The sequence below is a fragment of the Prionailurus bengalensis genome, chromosome A1, assembly GCF_016509475.1.
Source record: "Prionailurus bengalensis isolate Pbe53 chromosome A1, Fcat_Pben_1.1_paternal_pri, whole genome shotgun sequence".
NCBI classification, from domain to species: domain Eukaryota; kingdom Metazoa; phylum Chordata; class Mammalia; order Carnivora; family Felidae; genus Prionailurus; species Prionailurus bengalensis.
The window spans coordinates 132,327,259-132,346,556 of NC_057343.1; the positions used below are offsets into that span (position 1 = coordinate 132,327,259).

At 38.1% G+C, this 19,298-nt stretch overlaps 1 protein-coding gene across 1 annotated transcript in view; it reads left to right on the forward strand.

The window, feature by feature from the left end:
• The window catches only part of RNF180 (ring finger protein 180), a 211,313-nt gene extending 205,808 nt beyond the window's left edge, over positions 1–5,505 (forward strand). Inside the window, exon 7 of the mRNA XM_043591137.1 lies at positions 4,506–5,505. Within this exon, the coding sequence (XP_043447072.1) occupies positions 4,506–4,705 (200 nt within the window). The 3' untranslated portion in view covers positions 4,706–5,505. The remainder of the gene's footprint in view (positions 1–4,505) is intronic.
• The last annotated feature ends 13,793 nt before the right edge of the window (positions 5,506–19,298 follow it).

Here is a 19,298-nt window from a genome sequence, read left to right on the forward strand (position 1 = left end):
AACTGAGGAAAACTGGAAGTCTGGTAACACAGAAAGATTGATTTCATTAGTTTGTTTTCTATGTGTTACAATATGTTGAAAATTGCATATGCCCAGTTAAATGGATTTACAGTATGTGTGTATATATATATATATATATATATATATATATATATATATATATATATAGTTTCAGATAAACTACTAGCACAAAGTAGACAAGAGCCTTAATTAAAAAGAATTCTATTAAGGGGTACCTAGGTGGCTCAATCGATTGGATGTCCAACTTCAGCTCAGGTCATGATCTCGCAGTTTGTGGGTTCGAGCACTGTGTCAAGTTCTGTGCTGACCGCTTAGAGCCTGGAGCCTGCTTTGGATTCTGTCTCTCTCTCTCTGCTCCTCTCCTGCTCATATGCTCACTCTCTCTCTCTCTCTCTCTCTGTCTCTCTCTCTCAAAAATAAATATTAAAAAATTCTATTAAGAAATCAGATTAGAGATAATACTAATAAGGCAAACAAAAAAAGTAGAGGGGATGACACATCATCCTAGTGTAAACATTTTCTCAGCTATAAAAATTAATTATAATATAAAATATTATAGGAAGTTAGCCAAAAAACATAAATTATTAAAAATATATTTGAACTATGGTCCTCTAATTTATTCTAAAATATCATTTCACCTTTATCTCATCCTTTAAAATTTTATGTTTATAATCCACATAATGCAAGTAAATATAATTTATAAATCAACACTGAAAATATTAAAAGTGACTGGAAAAGACACAACTAAATAGAAGGCTATTCCATGTTCATTGGTTAGAAAACTTAATATTAAGAAGTCCATGCTACTCAAAGCAATATAAAGATTCAGCACAATCCCTATCAAAATACCAAGGGCATTTTCACAGAAATAGAAAAAAACAATCCTAAAATTCTTATGGAACCATAAAAGAATCCCAAATAGTCAAAGCAATCTTGAGAAAGAAAATTCCTGATTTCAAATTTTATCGCAAAGCTATAGTAATCAAAACAGTGTGGTACTGGCATAAAAATAGACACCTATACCACCAGCTAACTTTCAGTAAGGGTGCCGGGGATACACAATGAGGAAACAATAGTCTCTTTAATAAATGTTGCTGGGAAAACTGGATTGCCACATGCAAAAGAATGAAATTGGACCCCTATCTTGTACCATACACAAAAATCTACTCAAAAAAAGTTAAATAGATCTGGAACCGTAAAAGTCTGCAAGAAAACATTGAGGCTAAGTTCCCTGACATGAGCTGTGGCAATGATTTTTGGTTATAACCACAAAACTCAGGGAAAAAAATGAAAAATAAACAAGTGGGACTACCTCAAACTAAAAAGTTTTTCCATAGCAAAAGAAACAACAAAAATGAAAAGGCAACCACTACAGTGGGAGAAAATATTTGCAGATCATACATCTGAGAAGAGACACTGGAAATTCGCCAGTAGAGTAGGCTTTTACGTGCCTTTATATGGAATATGTCTTACAACTTAAATATGTACAATTTTTATTTTTAAATGTAAAATAAAACCTATAAACAGTAATCTAGAATTGTCCATCATCCAAGAAATTTGACTTTAAATAACTGTACTAATACCCAAGTGAGTGTAACCTTGCCATCAGAATAAGCAGCCTGATCTAGAGCCTAATTTTTAACATTTCTTCCATTGTTAAGAATGGTGAACCACAATCTGCTTCAAGCTTGAGACTAAGAAAACCTTTATCACCAGAGTTACTAGCAACTACCAAAATATTCAAGCTGTAAATAATTAGCATGCACATATTAAAAAGAAAAAGGACAACATTTCACAAGGAGATACAATAATTCTAAGATATATATTTCATTTAGTCATAAAAGAACTATCACTTTTTTAAGGTGGGTACTGGCAGTTTATTTCCTTGGTTTTTCATTCCGCCTCAAAATATTAATGTTGTACCCTGGGAGATTAGAAATTTTAGATTTCCTTATTTGAGGCCCTCCCTTGAGGTCTATTGCATGTATCTCTCTGTAGATATAGATCTAGTCCTAAAATCCTTCCACAGCTCCCCTGCCCTACCCTGTCCTTCTTTCAGATCTCTATAGGTACAGATCTACCCAAAGCTTCTGTAGACAGAGTGCAAGTGTCTATTACACTGCCTGAACATAGTGGGCTATAATGTCTGAAACATACCTGGCCAGGGTGGCCTCAGAACAAATGGGACTTTAGCGTTGTCTAGGGAGCCATGTGGAAGAATGGCTCCCTTAATAAAGTAGGAGGAAGGCTGTGTCAGAGTGTTTGGAAGGTCTCTGTACCCTTGGGGACGGCACTTCTGTGTGTATTACACAGAGCTAGAAATGGGGCTGCAGCCACACTGGAGTCCACCACCAGCCACCCCAGAGGAATCTCAAGTCCAGGAGCCTGTACTGTCAATGGGTCTGTGCCATACATATCTGTAAGCTTTCGGGGTCCCTGGCTTGGTTCCCTGGTGGAACTTTGCTGGATAGTGGGTTGTTGGTAGTTGCGTTTGAGGCTGAGGCCCCAGGGGCTTTGATCTACAAGGATATCCTCACCCAACTGTACAAACACCAGGCTGCCACAAAATGATCCTGTCACCCTCTCATCACCTTGACCTGAGAATTAGGAACCAGGATCCACCTGTCTACAAGACATTCTCCTGGCACTCGTAGGGTGTTGCAGTCTTAGTGATGTTCAACCTCAGGCACTGCCTGGCAACTGCCTTCAATGGACGGACAAAAAAGATCCACAAAATAAACACATCACAATGCAAATGACCATTTGGCCTGATCAGCTAAAATTGGGACTCAGCACTTGGACCATCTTGGGCAGTTTATGCTTTCCCAAAATGTTCTGCATTTAGGACCCCACCCCCGAAAGAAGGTCTAATGCACTCTGTGTCAAGTCCCCCTGCACACATGTTTCCTTATGCTGTAAGGTAGCTCTCAAACAATGCCAGATGAAAACTGAAATCGAAGAGCCACCAACTGCCTGGGAAAGATCCCATGGTGTTTCTATTAGATGGTCCCTTTATTTATACAGATGATGTTTTCTTTAGCTAAAGCCAGTGGTTTTTCTGGAACCGAAACACATAAGCACTGACAAACACACAGTCACATACAAACACGCTCACACCTACCATTATTAAATGCTAATTGACTGTATTTAATTCCTGGTATAATTAGTCCCTTTACCAAACACTTTTGTTTAGATCCAGTTGTCTTCTTATAGTGCAAATAGTTCACTTTCAGAGCCCTGGGAGGCAAAAGGATATAGTAGGGGATTTTTGGTCTGTTTGTATTTTTTTGTATGTTTGATGGTTGGTTAGTTTTATAATTTGCTAGCACTTGGAGTTCACTAAAATAACTGACTGGTTGCATTTTTCATCCAGTCTTCCTTTCAACCACTGATGTGACTTTAACCATATAAGGAGGTTATATTTTTAAAATACCTTTTAATGAGATGTAAAATGGTACTTCCTGTTTCCGTTGTTTTCATGTATATGATTTTCTTTATGCACTCCCATGTTATCGGAATTGTCTTTTCCTTCTCCCATGTTCGTAAGCAGTGCTTTCATTTTAGAGCTCACATCTCTCTTGAGGTACCCTGCAAAGAGCAGTCAAGAGCATGAAAACCCAGGTAGAGCCAATCAATACACAAAGTAATGGAATCTAACAAAGAACCAACTATTTTCTATAAGTGAAAAGTAAGGAGGCCTCACTCACTCTCAGACTGGGAATAGAATCACGTCCACTGCACAAGTACCTGGTAGCATCTCGATTTAGCCCAGACGTTCCACATTCACGTCTCCCATGTATTTTCTTCAAGGTGGTTGCTACATTATCACTTACTTTTGAGTTTTCCTTTTTATATACCAGTTTCCTTAAGTAGGCCCACGCTTCAAAATTTATAAAAATTAAAGCTAAATTTCTTCAAAGGCCTACTGTTTTGTCTGCGCAGTTTATTCACTGCTGAAATGAGACATTTTTTTCATCGAATTTTGCTCAAATAACAATGAACTTCTTACAGTAAAAGATAAAAGGTTAAGTTAGTGACCAGAAGTTACAGAGAGCACTTGTGAAAATAAAACCTGAACAAGTTTAAACTTAGAAAATGCTCTCATGTGAAAAAAAATTAAAAATCTGTGAGGATCAAAGGTAATCAAGTTATTAGATGGTGTAGATGAGAAACTGGGAGACCCAAAGTGATCAAATAACTTGCCCAAGAAAGTGACAGAACAAGGCTTGTCTCCTGACTCCATATCCCATACTCTGCTAATTTTACTGTTCCTGCCCTAAAAACCCTTAACTAGAAGAGACTTCTCCTAGTTCTTATCATTGGCGGGGGCCAGGCGGCAGGGCGGGGAATGTCAGGAATACAACCTACCACTCAATGGAATCAAGATACCCTCTGTTCATGGTACCAGTATTCATAATGCAGCTTCCTTTCTGAGCATTTGTCTGAATTCAGTGAGCATTAAGATGTGTTCATACATCTTCTAGGTTTCCACAGACGTGCAGCCCCAGTTACAAGGAGGCAGTTCCCACATGGTGCACATAGAATGGATTATCTGCACTTTGAGGATGACAGCCGCGGATGGTGGTTTGACATGGATATGGTGATCATCTATATTTATTCAGTGAACTGGGTCATTGGATTCATTGTTTTTTGCTTTCTTTGCTATTTTTTCTTTCCATTTTAGGAATTTTCATACTTGACTACAGTTGAACAATCACAAATGATGTAGATAACAATTAAACATTTTTAAAATGAGATTTTATAATGTTGCATTGTATAAATTGTTGGTGTTTATAGAAAGTCTGAGAACAATGGACTTATTTATTAATGTTTTTCATGTAACAAACTAAGGTTTATTCAGGAACTAGTCTGTCTAGCACTTAGCAGTGATGCACTATTGATTTCCTAGTTCCTCTTGGTTTAGGATTTATGGGCTCTAATTTTACAATACCAGTTTTATACTTAATTGTAAAGACTGAGGTTTCCCCTCCTTGTAAAAATACAAAACAAAATTATAATCTGGGTAGATAGTATCTTTATTGACAAAATATTTAGCCAATCACCACTTATTCTTAGGCAAATTATGTGCATTAAAGATAAGTTATATTTCCTGGGAACTAATCTAGCAGGGTATACTCAGTTTTGGTTTCCAATTATCTCTGCTTATTTCCCATTCTGTTATCAGGAAAGCTGGCTGTTTTTTTACATAGACCTAATAATAGCTAGCATTAGTACAACATGTTTTATTAGTATAAGAACAGAATAGTAAATGCAAAAAATCTGAGACTGATCCCCACCAACAGAAAGAGAAATATATTAACTCTCCGAATTGCAGGATTACTCATTTGAGGATATAAAAAATTTACCAATTTTCAGTAGTCTAAAAGAGCAGTGCATGTCCAAAATGTATCTAATTTAGTAATTTAACGCAGAGATTGTCAAATATACTGTAAATGTGCAATAAAGAGTGGCTTTTAAATTTTTTTTCATTGTTTAAGGTGATTTAATATCTGGAATAAAGAACTGTTGTTAATAGGCTTATGACATATACAAAGAAAACCTGGCATTTCTTTTTATTGTTACCATACCATAAGCCTTGGAATTAGTTTTTCCCTTAATTAAAAAAAAAAAAAAAAAGGAAATCTGAACTGTCCCAGTATAGGAAACAATTAGGGCAAGCATCTCAGTTTCAAAAATGAGAAAACTAAAGCACAAAGAAATAAGCTTCCTTATTTCAGTCACTCACGTGGTCTTTGTGTAGCCTATGAGAACACAGGAACCACTCAGCCAGCATTCCTACGCTATGTCATCACATTTCTGATCATGCAATACGCATATTTTACACAAGGTAAGTGAACCTGTCATGGCACTTAAAAAATAATATAACCATCCAAACTGTGGCTGACAAGGCTTCGAGAGTTCAGTCTAGGGAAAGTCCAAATTCGGCCTAATTACTACTGACTGTATTTGAGTAAAAACAGCTATCTGATGGTATGTGGTGTTCTGGGAAATGGGATAGAATGATACAGTGAAAGAAAACAACAATGTACATAAGACATTATCAAATTTAGAAAACAGTAAACTACATACAGTTTAGAACCATCAATTTTTTGCTCATGTATTAAAATATGTAAGTAAGTTATGCTGTAGCCTAGTGACATATAACTAGTATCTTGGTAAAAGATGTCTTTGACAAAGCTCAGTATTACCTTACAGAAATAAAAATCGGTATTTATAATCACTAATGTATTGCTCAAAGTGAAGGCAAATTAACAAAACACCTATGAGGGGGGCGGTATTTTAGTAAGTTTAAAATAAATTCCAGCCATTTCCCAAGCAACTCCTGGCTTACCATCCCTAGCAAATAAGCCTTCATTTCTCCTAAACTTAAAAGTTGATTCTAATTATATGTGAAGCAAAGTAGGTAGTGTAAAAAATACAGATTTATCAGAGGAACAGATTCGATTCCCAATATGTATTTATTCATTCAGTGATAATAAGTCTATAGATCTGTATCTACAAACCAAATACAAATAAAAATAACACCCTTAAAAATAATAAATATACCCTTAAAGAAAAAAGAAACCATAGTCTAGAGGAACACACTAAATGGACTGATTATATATGACTGTTATTAACTTGATCTGAGAATTACATCATTTGCCATATTAAAATTAAAAGTAAATTTAGAAAATTATAAATTGCTAATTTTACTTCAAGATATTTAAATTGTATTCAAATGGAGCTAAAAGCTGCCAAGTATTAAGTGCAGTGCTCCCTACAGCTACAGTTTATTCGAAGCCAGATAAAAGCTGAGATGAAAAGAAACCATTTTCTTCCAGTACCTATCACACAGTAGCCACCAATAGATTATTAATAAATTTATAAATAAATACATGTATGAGCTTTAGAGTGACAACAAATTTTATGTTCTTCTTGTTTGGTGTCTTTCACAGTATCAATCACACAGAAACTCATTTTCCAATAAAGAACAAAGGGAAAGAAGAAAAATCCTAAAACTAATCAAGTACAACATTTGCCCTAATTATTATTTAATAGGTTTAATTTTCTGAGTTATGTCTCTCAACAATTTCTATTTCTACTGAGCTCAATTACTGTGAAGGTTAATTTTCAATACTCTCACACATGCGTTTAAAAAAATGGCCAAACCTAAGTTACATTTTTTAATTCTTTCAGCAGGTAATTTATTGCTTGATTAAAAAAGAAAAATTCACATGCCAAGATCAGTTCATTTTATACTCATTAGAAGAGAGGGGAATCTAAATTAGACAAAATGTAAAAGGAACAGAATTTGTTATACAAAGACCCTATCACTTTGAATCACCAAATTCAAGAATAGGAAAAAAAAACAAAACCTACTATTTCTCAGTCTGCTATACTACTAATACCCACTCTAGTATTAAAAGCTAAATATAGCAACAAAGCCAGTATCACTTTCGTTTCTGCCTTAGAATCTTGCTTCCAAGATACCTGGAATGGCATGACGAAAAAAAAAGCCATTTAATGAAATTATCACTTGAATGTCCTCTGTATGTTTAAATGAAAACAGAGGTTTTTTAAAACTTAATTTTTATCTGGATCATTTCTTAAGGAATGCCTTAGAAAAGAGAATACTTTGATTACATGCAATGACAATTAGTCTTTGACTCTTCATAGAATTCTGCAGTTGAAGGCAGAGGGCATTGTCATACAGCACAGTATTCCTAAGATTCTGAATATTTTATGCTCAACTTTCACTTTCTTGAAAAGTTTCTGATTTTCAGTAATTCTCAATGTATGCACTCAGTAAGTTCTATCAGTGTATGCTTTTCTCCAGGATGCATTTATTTTCCTTTTTTTGTTGAAGACAACACCTATAGTAAGAATTGCTTTTATACATTTCAGTTTTTACATAGATCTTATGATGAACATCATTAAGAGGTACCTTTAGGCCATGGTTTTAACATCCTATGAGAACAATATGTATCTATTTCAATGTGCATTTATCTTATAATCATGCTTCTTTTACAGGGTCAGAAAACAAATTCTTTCACATTCCCACTTTTGTTTAGGATCTCCCATACCATGCAATAGATATATGTTGAGAATTGTTGGTCTTATTTCAACACTTCTAAAATTAGTTTTTGGACCATTGTCACCAAGTTTATGGTTACTTCTCCTTATATACATAACTGTAAATAAATTAAGTGCTGTTAAGACAGAGTCCTCTTAGTTTTTTTCTTCCTCTTTCACATTTTTATAAGTCTAAACCTCATCCAAAGAATAGTAAGTACACAGACTGCTCAATAAAATGCATTTTTGTTATTGACAGCATAGGAAAAGATGACACTGCTCTTGAAAGAACCTGGCAAATATTTTAATTGCTTTACCTGCATCACCTTGTCTACCAACAAAACCATAAAGAGGAAAAGGCAAGTGAGAAAAGATAACATATATTTATGAAACCACTCTTAGATACTTGGCCGGTCACATTACCCTGTCTCCTCAATACTCTTTGAAAAGGATGATGTTAACCTTCTATTATAGATGAGGATGACAAGTAATGTGACCAAAGTCACACAAACTCAGAAGTGATTAATACTGCAAAAGGAGCACTGGGAATAAGAGATTATCTAAATCAAGAATGCAGGAATGAACTACTTGCTCCTTGTCTGTAACAATTTTCATTGCTTATACTAACGAAAAACTTGGTATCTGCAGGACACTATTCAATACACAGTACTATATTTGATAAGAGCTTTCATCCTGTGTGCCAACTTAGATTGATTTATGGTGCTTACCTTTACTTAGAAGGATTCTGAGGTTACATCTTGGCACCGTGAGGAAAAGAGTGCTCTGATCCACTGGCATTGTCCCTCGAATAGGGAGGAGGAAAGTGATGGGGAAGAATCGATCCAGGTCAGGTATTTGGATAAGGAGGTAGAAAGGCATTTAGGTTTTAGAAGCAGGCCTTACCATTTGTTGAGGGAAAAAGAAAAATGAAACTAAGTAGCTATAATTAATAACATTATGATATATGCTGTTATATGAAATATAATAGTAAACTACAGTCCTTTACTTTTCATTTTGCCTTAAAACAGAATAGGTACCTAGCTGTGAATTACATATATTTTTAAAACATAATGGTGTAGTCACAATGTGATTTAATTTTCTCATACAGAGAAATTTTAACCCATCATTAAAAAAAAAATAGTATATAGAGGTACCTGGGTGGCTCAGTCAGTTAAGCATCCATCTTTGGCTCAGGTCATGATCTCACAGTTCGTGAGCTCGAGCCCTACATCAGGCTCTGTGCTGACAGCTCAGATCATGGAGCCCGCTACAGATTCTGTGTCAAACCTCTCTCTCCCCCTCCCCCACTTGCATTCTCTCTCTCTCTCTCTCTCTCTCTCTCTCAAAAATAAATGCTGAAATATCAAAATATATATTTTTTAAAGTATACAGTCCTGATTCACAAGTTCCGAAGAACTAAATAGATGTTGCTGGTAATGTCTATTCTGAGCCCAATATCTAAAGGTAAGAAGTAGAGTGTAACAATCAACCTAGGCCAAAAGTCAACCTCAATATTACTTCTTAAACCTTCATATACCTACATTAAATCTTGATAAAGCGCGTATTTTTCAGGTGTGGATTAGGCTTGAGTTTCTGCATTGCTGATAAGCTGCCAGGAAGTACAGATCCGCCATGAGCCACAGTTAGAAAAACAAGGAACTTAAAAAAATGCAAATGAAAAGAAGGTAATGAATCTTGCGTTTCTGTCACCTAAAAAGTGTTCCCAAAAGATAAATTTCTCATTGTTTTGGCATTTGAGAATTATACTATACCAGTTATCTGATAATATGGGAATTATAAGGAATTGTGCTGTAAATAATTTTATATAAGTACTGAATAAGCTTCTGAAATTACTCGGTGGGTTTTTAAGTCGAGGCAGCAATATGTCAGTAGTTTATTTAAAATCCACAAATCAAACTTTTCTCCTTTTTTTAGAAAAAAATCTTTCTCCTCTTTTCCCTATTTTCTCCCATTACCCCCTCTTTGACCTTCATATCTTTATCTAGAATCCACTTGAATAGAACAAATGTGAGAGTATCCTTATAACTAATAATAGCATATCTGGAGATATAAAATATACTGTTACATTTCTTCTTACCTCAAATTCTTACTATTCATTATAATTGCAAGAATCAAGAGAACTCATTATCATCCTGGGTTCCACTACTAAAATTTACTTAACCTTTCTTTCCTCATTTTCATCACCTGTAAAACTATGCTGAATAAAACAGACCTTCACAGGATTCCTCTGGGATAAAATTCAGTTCACGAGAAAATTAGGAAACAGATCTAAAAGTTCTTTGAGAAACAGTTTATGCAAAGACCACTTATTTAGAAATAGGCAAGTTATTTAACCAATCTAATTTTGTTTCTTCATTTATAAAAAATAAAAAGAAAAAACATATTATGGATTAAGAGATAATGCTAGTGAAAGCAAGCGCTCCGTAAATGTGTCTTTCCCTTATTTAAAAACTTTCCCTTTCCCTTATTTAAAAACTTAACTTTGAAAAAGGCCATAGGCAAGTTTTTCTTTCTTACAGGATATTAGTAAGGTACAAATGCCTTATTGCTGTTCATGCACCATCTTTTTTTCAAAGATTTTTTTTTTTAATTTTTAAGTGATCTCTACACCCAATGTGGAGCTCGAACTCACAACCCCGAGATCAAGAGTTGCGTGCTCTACTGACTGAGCCAGCCAGGTGCCCCACAACTATCCTCCTTAATTGCCACGAACTAAAGCTAACATTCCCTTAAGCTGACAGCCACAGAACATAGTATAGAAAAAAATGAGTCATTAAGTGGGCCCTTAGGCAAAACTGAATTCTAAATCAAGTTTTCTAGCCACCGGAATGTAGGGCTATTTCTCCTCCTTCATGGGCCCTACTTTGTTTGAACCAAAGACTTAGTAGCATCATGGCACATGGCCACACCAAGAAAAGTATTTTACTGAGAACCTAAAGCAATTAGGCTAAATATTTATCATTTTGGCATTTGTTTCTTAACACTGAAAATGATACCAGTGATATCTACCTATAAAATTTGAATCACTGTGCCACTTCTTGTAGCATTTTGTAAAAGTACTTTATTACCATAAACTCAATCCTCAAACAGTGCTCTTGTTCATTTTTTGCACCTTTTAGATACAGCAAGCCATTCCATACCAATTCAGAGGAAAGGGGGTCTCATTTTACTTACAGTTTTGTGTAACAGTACTATAAACTTAATAATCCAGCTAGTAAATCGTAACATTTACTCAGAGTACATCACTGAGCTGTATCTCGGGTCATAAACCTGAGAATACCATGCCAAAGTATCCTTAATATCAAACAACCCTTACTACATTTATTTCAAAAATATTTTCATTATTTTATTTAAAAATTTGTTTAATGTTTATTTATTTTTGGGAGAGAGAGTGTGAGCAGGGGAGGAGCAGAGAGAGGGAGACACAGAATCTGAGGCAGGATCCAGGCTCTGAGCTGTCAGCACAGAGCCTGACGCGGGTCTTGAACCCATGGACCGCGAGATCATGACCTGAGCTGAAGTCGGACGCCCAACCAACCGACCAAGCCACCCAGGCGCTCCTTTAATTATTTTATTTTAGAGAGGGCAAGCAGGAGATAGGGGCAGAGGGAAAGGGAGAGAGAGAATCTTACGTAGGCTCCAAGCTCTGTGCAAAGCCCCACATGGGCTCAGTCTCACAACCCTGGGATCATGACCTGAGCCAAAATCCTTAGACTCTCAACTGACTGAGCCACGCAGGCACCTCTCAAAAAGATTTTATACATACATGGGAAAGACAATAAAGGATTTATAGACTAACATATCATTTTCGATTATAATTAAACTATTTCTTCGCATAAGGCTATTCTTGATGTAATAATAAGGTCATTTTTTTAATATTTTGTATTCAGTTCAAAGCTTCTGTTTTATAGGCACTAAATATTTTACAACGTATTCTACAGTGTTTTCGTTTCCTAACATAGTACCAATCTTGAACTAAGAACAAGTTGTTTTCACAAAATCTTCGAAGTTTATTTTTCTTGGAAATTGGAATAGGAAAAAAAAGAATTGTAGTACTATTTCAATTCCCATGTTAGTCCACAAAGTCTCATATAAGCCTATATGAGGTACGAGAGGTACAGCACTCGTACGGCTTGTCAACTCCAGCTAACCACCACCACAGCATGCGTTTTCCCCAGTGTGGCTCTAGACGCCTGGAAAGTATTTATACAACATCAACGCCTGCCCAAGATGTGATAAGGTGGTGGATAAAGAAAGGAAAACCCTCCTTGTAGCCACCAGCACATAAAAAGCTTATCTATATAATATGTAAAAATGAGAAGAGACTGAGATTAGTGCTGTCAAAGAGATGTATACTGCGAGCCCTCTGTAATTGTAAATATTCTAACAGCCACACATAAAAGTGAAAAGAAACATTAGAGTGCGCTTAATCTAATTACATTCCACATGGTATCATTTTAACATATAATAGATGAAAAATAATGAGAGACTTACAGTGTTTTTGGTATTAAGTCTTCAAATCCAGTGTTAGTTCCAAATAGCACATCTCAATTCAGACTAGCCTCATTTCAAGTGCTCAGCGGGCACGTGTGACTAAGAGGTGGCCGCTGTATTGGACAGCAGAGGCTTTTATCAGTGCAGCAATCAAGGTCCAGTCAGGGAAGAAAAATCAAGATCTGAGTTGCATTATGGAATAAGGAACTTATCTAGGAATTAGACCTTCCACAGTTGTGGGAAGAGCCAGGGAAGTAGAGGTCTAAAAAGGAGAAATGAAAATCTGCGAAAAATCTTCCTAAAACATTAGAAAAAAAGAAGTATCCGGGAAATGAGGTAGCTAAGCCAATCCAGCCTTTAAAGTGGGCCCACAAATTCCTGTGCAGGGATTTCTTCGAAGAAAAGGTGCTGAGCCCGGAGCGCCTTCTTGGTCCAAGGACCAGCAGTCATGAAGAGCTGAAGGCAGATCAGGAGACGACAGGGCCAACTGGAACCTGCTGGCCCCTCCACATCAGCTTCCGGATGCCTCAGACCAGAAAGGTCTTCAGAGTGTAATGGCAAGCGTTTTGCTTCTCCTTTTCAAATCTCGTGAACATTTCTCTTTTTGAGGCGCCTGGGTGGCTCAGTCAGTTAAGCATGCAACTTTGGCTCACGTCATGATCTCACAGGTCCTGAGTTCAAGCCCTGAGTGGGGCTCCGTGCTGACAGGTCAGAGTCTGGAGCCTGCCTTGGATTCTGTGTCTCCCTCTTTCTCTCCCTCCCTCTCCCCCTCCCTCTCTCTCTCTCCCTCCTCCCCCCCATTCCCTCTCTCTCAAAAATAAACAAACATTTAAAAAAAAATTTCTCTTTTGGCCAACTATACCTGGAACCATATAGGAAAGGAAATTCTGGGAAAGGTATTTTGAACTTGGCTAAACAGGAGTAGTACAAAACCACTAGAGCAGAAACATACAGAAAAGGGCCTTTGGGCAACATAGTTGCAGCTTAGCCAAGTTGACACAGTAAAAAGCACCACAGTGATCTAGGCCCAACTGATGACAGAGTCAGCTCTAAACTGAAAATCACAGGCTCCCCAAACGTTTGTGTAGGTGATTCTACATAGCAGGAGAAACTAATGTCTGTTCGATGATACCCTAGAAGACTTCTACTACAACATCCACTGTACAGAAAAGACAACTAGAGCTAAAAGAGGTTCGGCAACTTTTCTCAAGTCACACAGCTACCAAGTGTAACGGCCAAAAGCCGAAACTAGACAGGACTATTTCTTGAGGCTGTCTTCTTTTCCCTACAGGTAAGAAGTGCAGTTCCTAATGTAGGGACTTTAACAGTAACAAAATAAAACAATTCACAGGCATTCCTCCTCAGTGAAATTTTGAGAGGTCCAGCATTTTGTAGCATGTCAAGATACCCCTTCTAGTGTTGAGCGGTACTAGAACACGGGAAGGGTCTTCAACAAGTCCATGCTGCCATGCAAACTGCCCTGTCATTTGAGCTGTTTGATCCAGCACACCCAAAGGTGTTTGGTCACTAGCAGAGGGGATGCAGTCAAACTTCTGGCAAATGTAAATAGATAAATGCCAGAACAGACCCTTAGGAGTTTGCATGAAAGCGACACCATCCCTGTGGGTAACTATTCTCCTTTTGAGAAACAGCTTTCGGGCCTTGTGCGTGACCGAGCATTTGACCATGGTCCACCAAGTTGCCATGATACCCGAGCTACCCATTACGAACTGGGTGTGGTCTGGTCCATCAAGCCATAAGGTTAGGTGTACACAGCCAGCAGCATTTCATTATCAAATGGAAGTGATAGACACAAAGTTGGGCTTGAGGAAGCCCTGAAGGCCCGCACGACTTCCATGAGGAAGGAGACCAAATGTCCGTGGTCATTATTCCTGCTCTATTATCCCCACCCTCTCAGCCCGTAACTATGTCTTCCTGTCTAAGAGCAGACAACTGAGGAAGGAAAGACTCGGGGCTGATTTACAAAGGGTTCTGAGTTATTTGCAGGTACCAAAGGTGGACAGCTAAAACTACAGCCTTACTTTGGTTATCCCTGAAAGGCAATGGGAAAAGGAAATTCTCCCAGTGTGCTCAACTTCAGGCAGTGCACTAGGCTGTTTATTTTTCCTGTAAGAAGGTACAAGTCAATCTGCTTAATTGGCTCTAAAATGAGATTGTTTGTATAAATATTACCAAATATTGTTGTTTTATCTCGGCCTTACCCTGTCATCATCTAACGTAAGATGTGTTCATAATAGCTAACTTTGTATCACAAGATGCACTGATGATAATTAATCTCCATATTTAAATTACAAAGGAGTAGAGGAACGTCCCCCAATGATTTTCTATCCTGTTCTGGAAAGACCTGGCATATTTGCGGTGGTATATGAAATAGCTGACCACGTTAAGCAGTATGGTTTAATGAGATGGTTTACCAAAGTGACAAGGGGCAAACTGTGATGGCTTTGTGGGATATCATCATGGCTAGGCCAAATTACAACCCCCCAAATTCTCTTTGTCCAATGCACAGTTAGCCTGGTAAAGGATTATACGTCCCTTTAGGGGAAGACTGGGAGAAAGGTTAACAGTATATATTTTTGGCATTGTAGCAGGGTATGGGGGTCTGGGTCTATAATCAGCTCAAATCTGGAATTTATAGAAGGCAGTGACTCTGTGTTTTGGTGATCTAAGTCAGACTTCTGTTCAGTAGACATAGGACACCTCTATTTATACATCTCAATTAAGAATTTAATACATGGACATTGAGGAGGGCACCTGTTGGGATGAGCACTGGGTGTTGTATGGAAACCAATTTGACAACAAATTTCATATTAAAAAAAAAAGAATTTAATAGACTGGCCATCTATTTCTGTTCTGGAGACATCATAATAACTGGCCAAACCCATAAGTCTATGTTAGTCTATTCTGATTACTGTTCTGATTTCTGTTCATTATGCTAACCCCTGACATCCCAGTGTCCCATTACCTCCACTGTGTAGTGATCCTAATTCAATGGCAGTGGTTTCCTCTGCTATTTCTGACCTACCGAGAAGAGAGACCACAGAATTTTTTAAAGAGGCTGAGGTCCCTCCATGATTTTTTTTTTCACAGCTACCGTACAAGGTGTGTCCTTCCATGGCTGGAGAGCAGGTCTTACAGAATAAATATACTGCAACATTACAATCTCCTTAAGCCTTTGGATACCTTCCTCTACAACATAATAAAGGATTTTGACTTCATTTAATGTGGGTCACACTTTGGGTCTAGCCAAATGACCAACCAATCAATGATTTAGAGCCCTTCCAAACTCTTTCAGCTGAAACACTGAGTCCAGAATCCCTGATTAGGGAGCCTATGTCAATAAAGTGAACATGATCTAACTTTACATCCCTTCCACCTTGATGGCACTATCCATCCTTACATACACCCTCTACATTACACCTCTTCCTGAGTCACAAATAGCACCTCATCTTTTGAGAGTTGCTGTGATTTGAATCTAGCTATAGATCTAGAAATACAAAAGGGGTATTAAGTCGTAGGTCCTGAGGAGGGTCAGGAGTGCATTGTAGGCAACTACCTCAGGTGAAGCCATTCCAGGTTCTTCAAGTAAGAGGGGGAAATCTTCCTGTGTTTGAGTTCTCCTGAGAAACATACCAATAGGATAACTGTAAAGATTACTATAAGGAATTGGCTCATGTGATTATGGGGGCTGGCAAGGTCTAAATCTGTACAGCCCTTGTCCCAGTGTGAGCCCCAAGTCCAGAGGCTGCTGTAGCACCAGGAAGAGCCAATGTCCAGTTCGAGTCTGAAGGCCAGCAGGCTGCTAAAGAAACATGAAGAGGTGATATCCAAGTTTGCAGGCTGTCAGGTGGGAGAATTCTCTAACCCAGAGGAGGGTCAGCCTTTTGATCTATTCAGGCCTTCACTGGACTGGCCAAGGCCCACCCACATTATAAAGGACAATCTGCTTTACTCATTATACTGATTGAAATCTTCATCTCACCCAAAAACACCCTTACAGAAACACCTAGAATACTGTTTGATCAAATATCCAAGAAGCCCGTGGCCCAGTCAAATTGACACACAGAATGAACCATCACACTTCCCTCGGGCAGAGGCAGGAGAGCTGCTACTGTTGGCAAAGATGATTCCGTTTTATCCGAGAGGTTTAGATCCTTAGCTTTACCAGAATCTACCTATACGTTCTCACTCCAGTTTGGAGGAACCCATTCCTTCACAATCAGAAACCAACATTTCAAATAGATGGCTGGGAATTCAATTGCCAGGTGGACACTCTGGCTTTAGTTTTCAGAGAACCCCTACAGCAATGGCTGTAAAGTTACAGACTAGGACTTCTTTGAGGGTAGTTACAGACGTTTTCAGGTCATTCATTCAGAGTTTGAGCTAGGAATTTAAAGCCCCAAGCTCATCTTTTTCATTGTACCCTTTCTTCTGGGCAGGTAGGAGTAGTTACCCAACTCCAATATACACCTCATTTTGACAAAAATGGTCTAGGGGAGGTCACACGTAGGCACCCTGAGCCTCCTGCAGATACTCAGAAGTATCCAAACATGATGATTTCAACAACCCTTAAAAAAAATTTTTTTTAATATTTATTCATTTTTGAAAGACAAAGACAGAGCACAAGCAGGGGTGGGGCAGAGCAGGGGTGGGTGGAGGACACAGAATCTGAAGCAGGCTCCAGGCTCTAAGCTGTCAGCACAGAGCCTGATACGGGGCTCGAACCCACGAACCGTGAGCTCATGACCTGAGCCAAAGTCAGATGCTTAACCGACTTAGCCCCCCAGGTACCCCTCAGCAGCTCTTTAGCCACATCATACCATGGACAATCAATGCCCTTTTCACCACTGAAAAGGCTCAACAGTGCTTTTAAATCTTATCAGATTAAAGAAACAATCCCAAAAACTCAGAACCTATTCAGAGAACTCATCCTTAAGCCTTAAGCTCTGTTCTCCTGGAACCACTACTGGTATCAAAATATGTGACACCAGAAGTCTGCTAGAACCAATAGATGAATTTAGCAAAGTTGCAGGATACAAAGTCAATGTACAGAAATCAGTTGCATTCTTATACACTAATAATGAAGCATCAGAAAGACAAATAAAGAAACTCATCCCATCACAATTGCACCAAGAAGCATAAAATACCTAGGAATAAATCTAACCAAAGATGTAAAGGATCTGTATGCTGAAAACTATAGAAAGCTTATGAAGGTAATTGAAGAAGATATAAAGGAATGGAAAGACATTCCCTGCTCATGGATTGGAAGAATAAATATTGTCAAAATGGCAATACTACCCAAAGCTATCTACACATTCAATGCAATCCCAATCAAAATTGCACCAGCATTCTTCTCGAAACTAGAACAAGCCATCCTAAAATTCATATGGAACCACAAAAGGCCCCGAATAGCCAAAGGAATTTTGAAGAAGAAGACCAAAGCAGGAGGCATCACAATCCCAGACTTTAGCCTCTACTACAAAGCTGTCATCATCAAGACAGCATGGTATTGGCACCAAAACAGACACATAGACCAATGGAATCGAATAGAAACTCCAGAACTACACCCACAAACGTATGGCCAACTCATCTTTGACAAAGCAGGAAAGAATATCCAATGGAAAAAAAACAGTCTCTTTAACAAATGGTGCTGGGAGAACTGGACAGCAACATGCAGAAGGTTGAAACTAGACCACTTACTCACACCATTCATAAAAATAAACTCAAAATGGATAAAGGACCTGAATGTGAGACAGGAAACCATCAAAACCCTAGAGGAGAAAGCAGGAAAAGACCTCTCTGACCTCAGCCGTAGCAATCTCTTACTTGACACATCCCCAAAGGCAAGGGAATTAAAAGCAGAAATGAATTACTGGGAACTTATGAAGATAAAAAGCTTCTGCACAGCAAAGGAAACAACCAACAAAACTAAAAGGCAACCAACGGAATGGGAAAAGATATTCGCAAATGACATATCGGACAACGGGCTAGTATCCAAAATCTATAAAGAGCTCACCAAACTCCACACCCGAAAAACAAATAACCCAGTGAAGAAATGGGCAGAAAACATGAATAGACACTTTTCTAAAGAAGACATCCGGATGGCCAACAGGCACATGAAAAGATGTTCAGCATCGCTCCTTATCAGGGAAATACAAATCAAAACCACACTCAGATACCACCTCATGCCAGTCAGAGTGGCCAAAATGAACAAATCAGGAGACTATAGATGCTGGAGAGGATGTGGAGAAACGGGAACCCTCTTGCACTGTTGGTGGGAATGCAAATTGGTGCAGCCGCTCTGGAAAGCAGTGTGGAGGTTCCTCAGAAAATTAAAAATAGACCTACCCTATGACCCAGCAATAGCACTGCTAGGAATTTATCCAAGGGATACAGGAGTACTGATGCATAGGGCCACTTGTACCCCAATGTTCATAGCAGCACTCTCAACAATAGCCAAATTATGGAAAGAGCCTAAATGTCCATCAACTGATGAATGGATAAAGAAAATGTGGTTTATATACACAATGGAGTACTACGTGGCAATGAGAAAAAATGAAATATGGCCTTTTGTAGCAACGTGGATGGAACTGGAGAGTGTGATGCTAAGTGAAATAAGCCATACAGAGAAAGACAGATACCATATGGTTTCACTCTTATGTGGATCC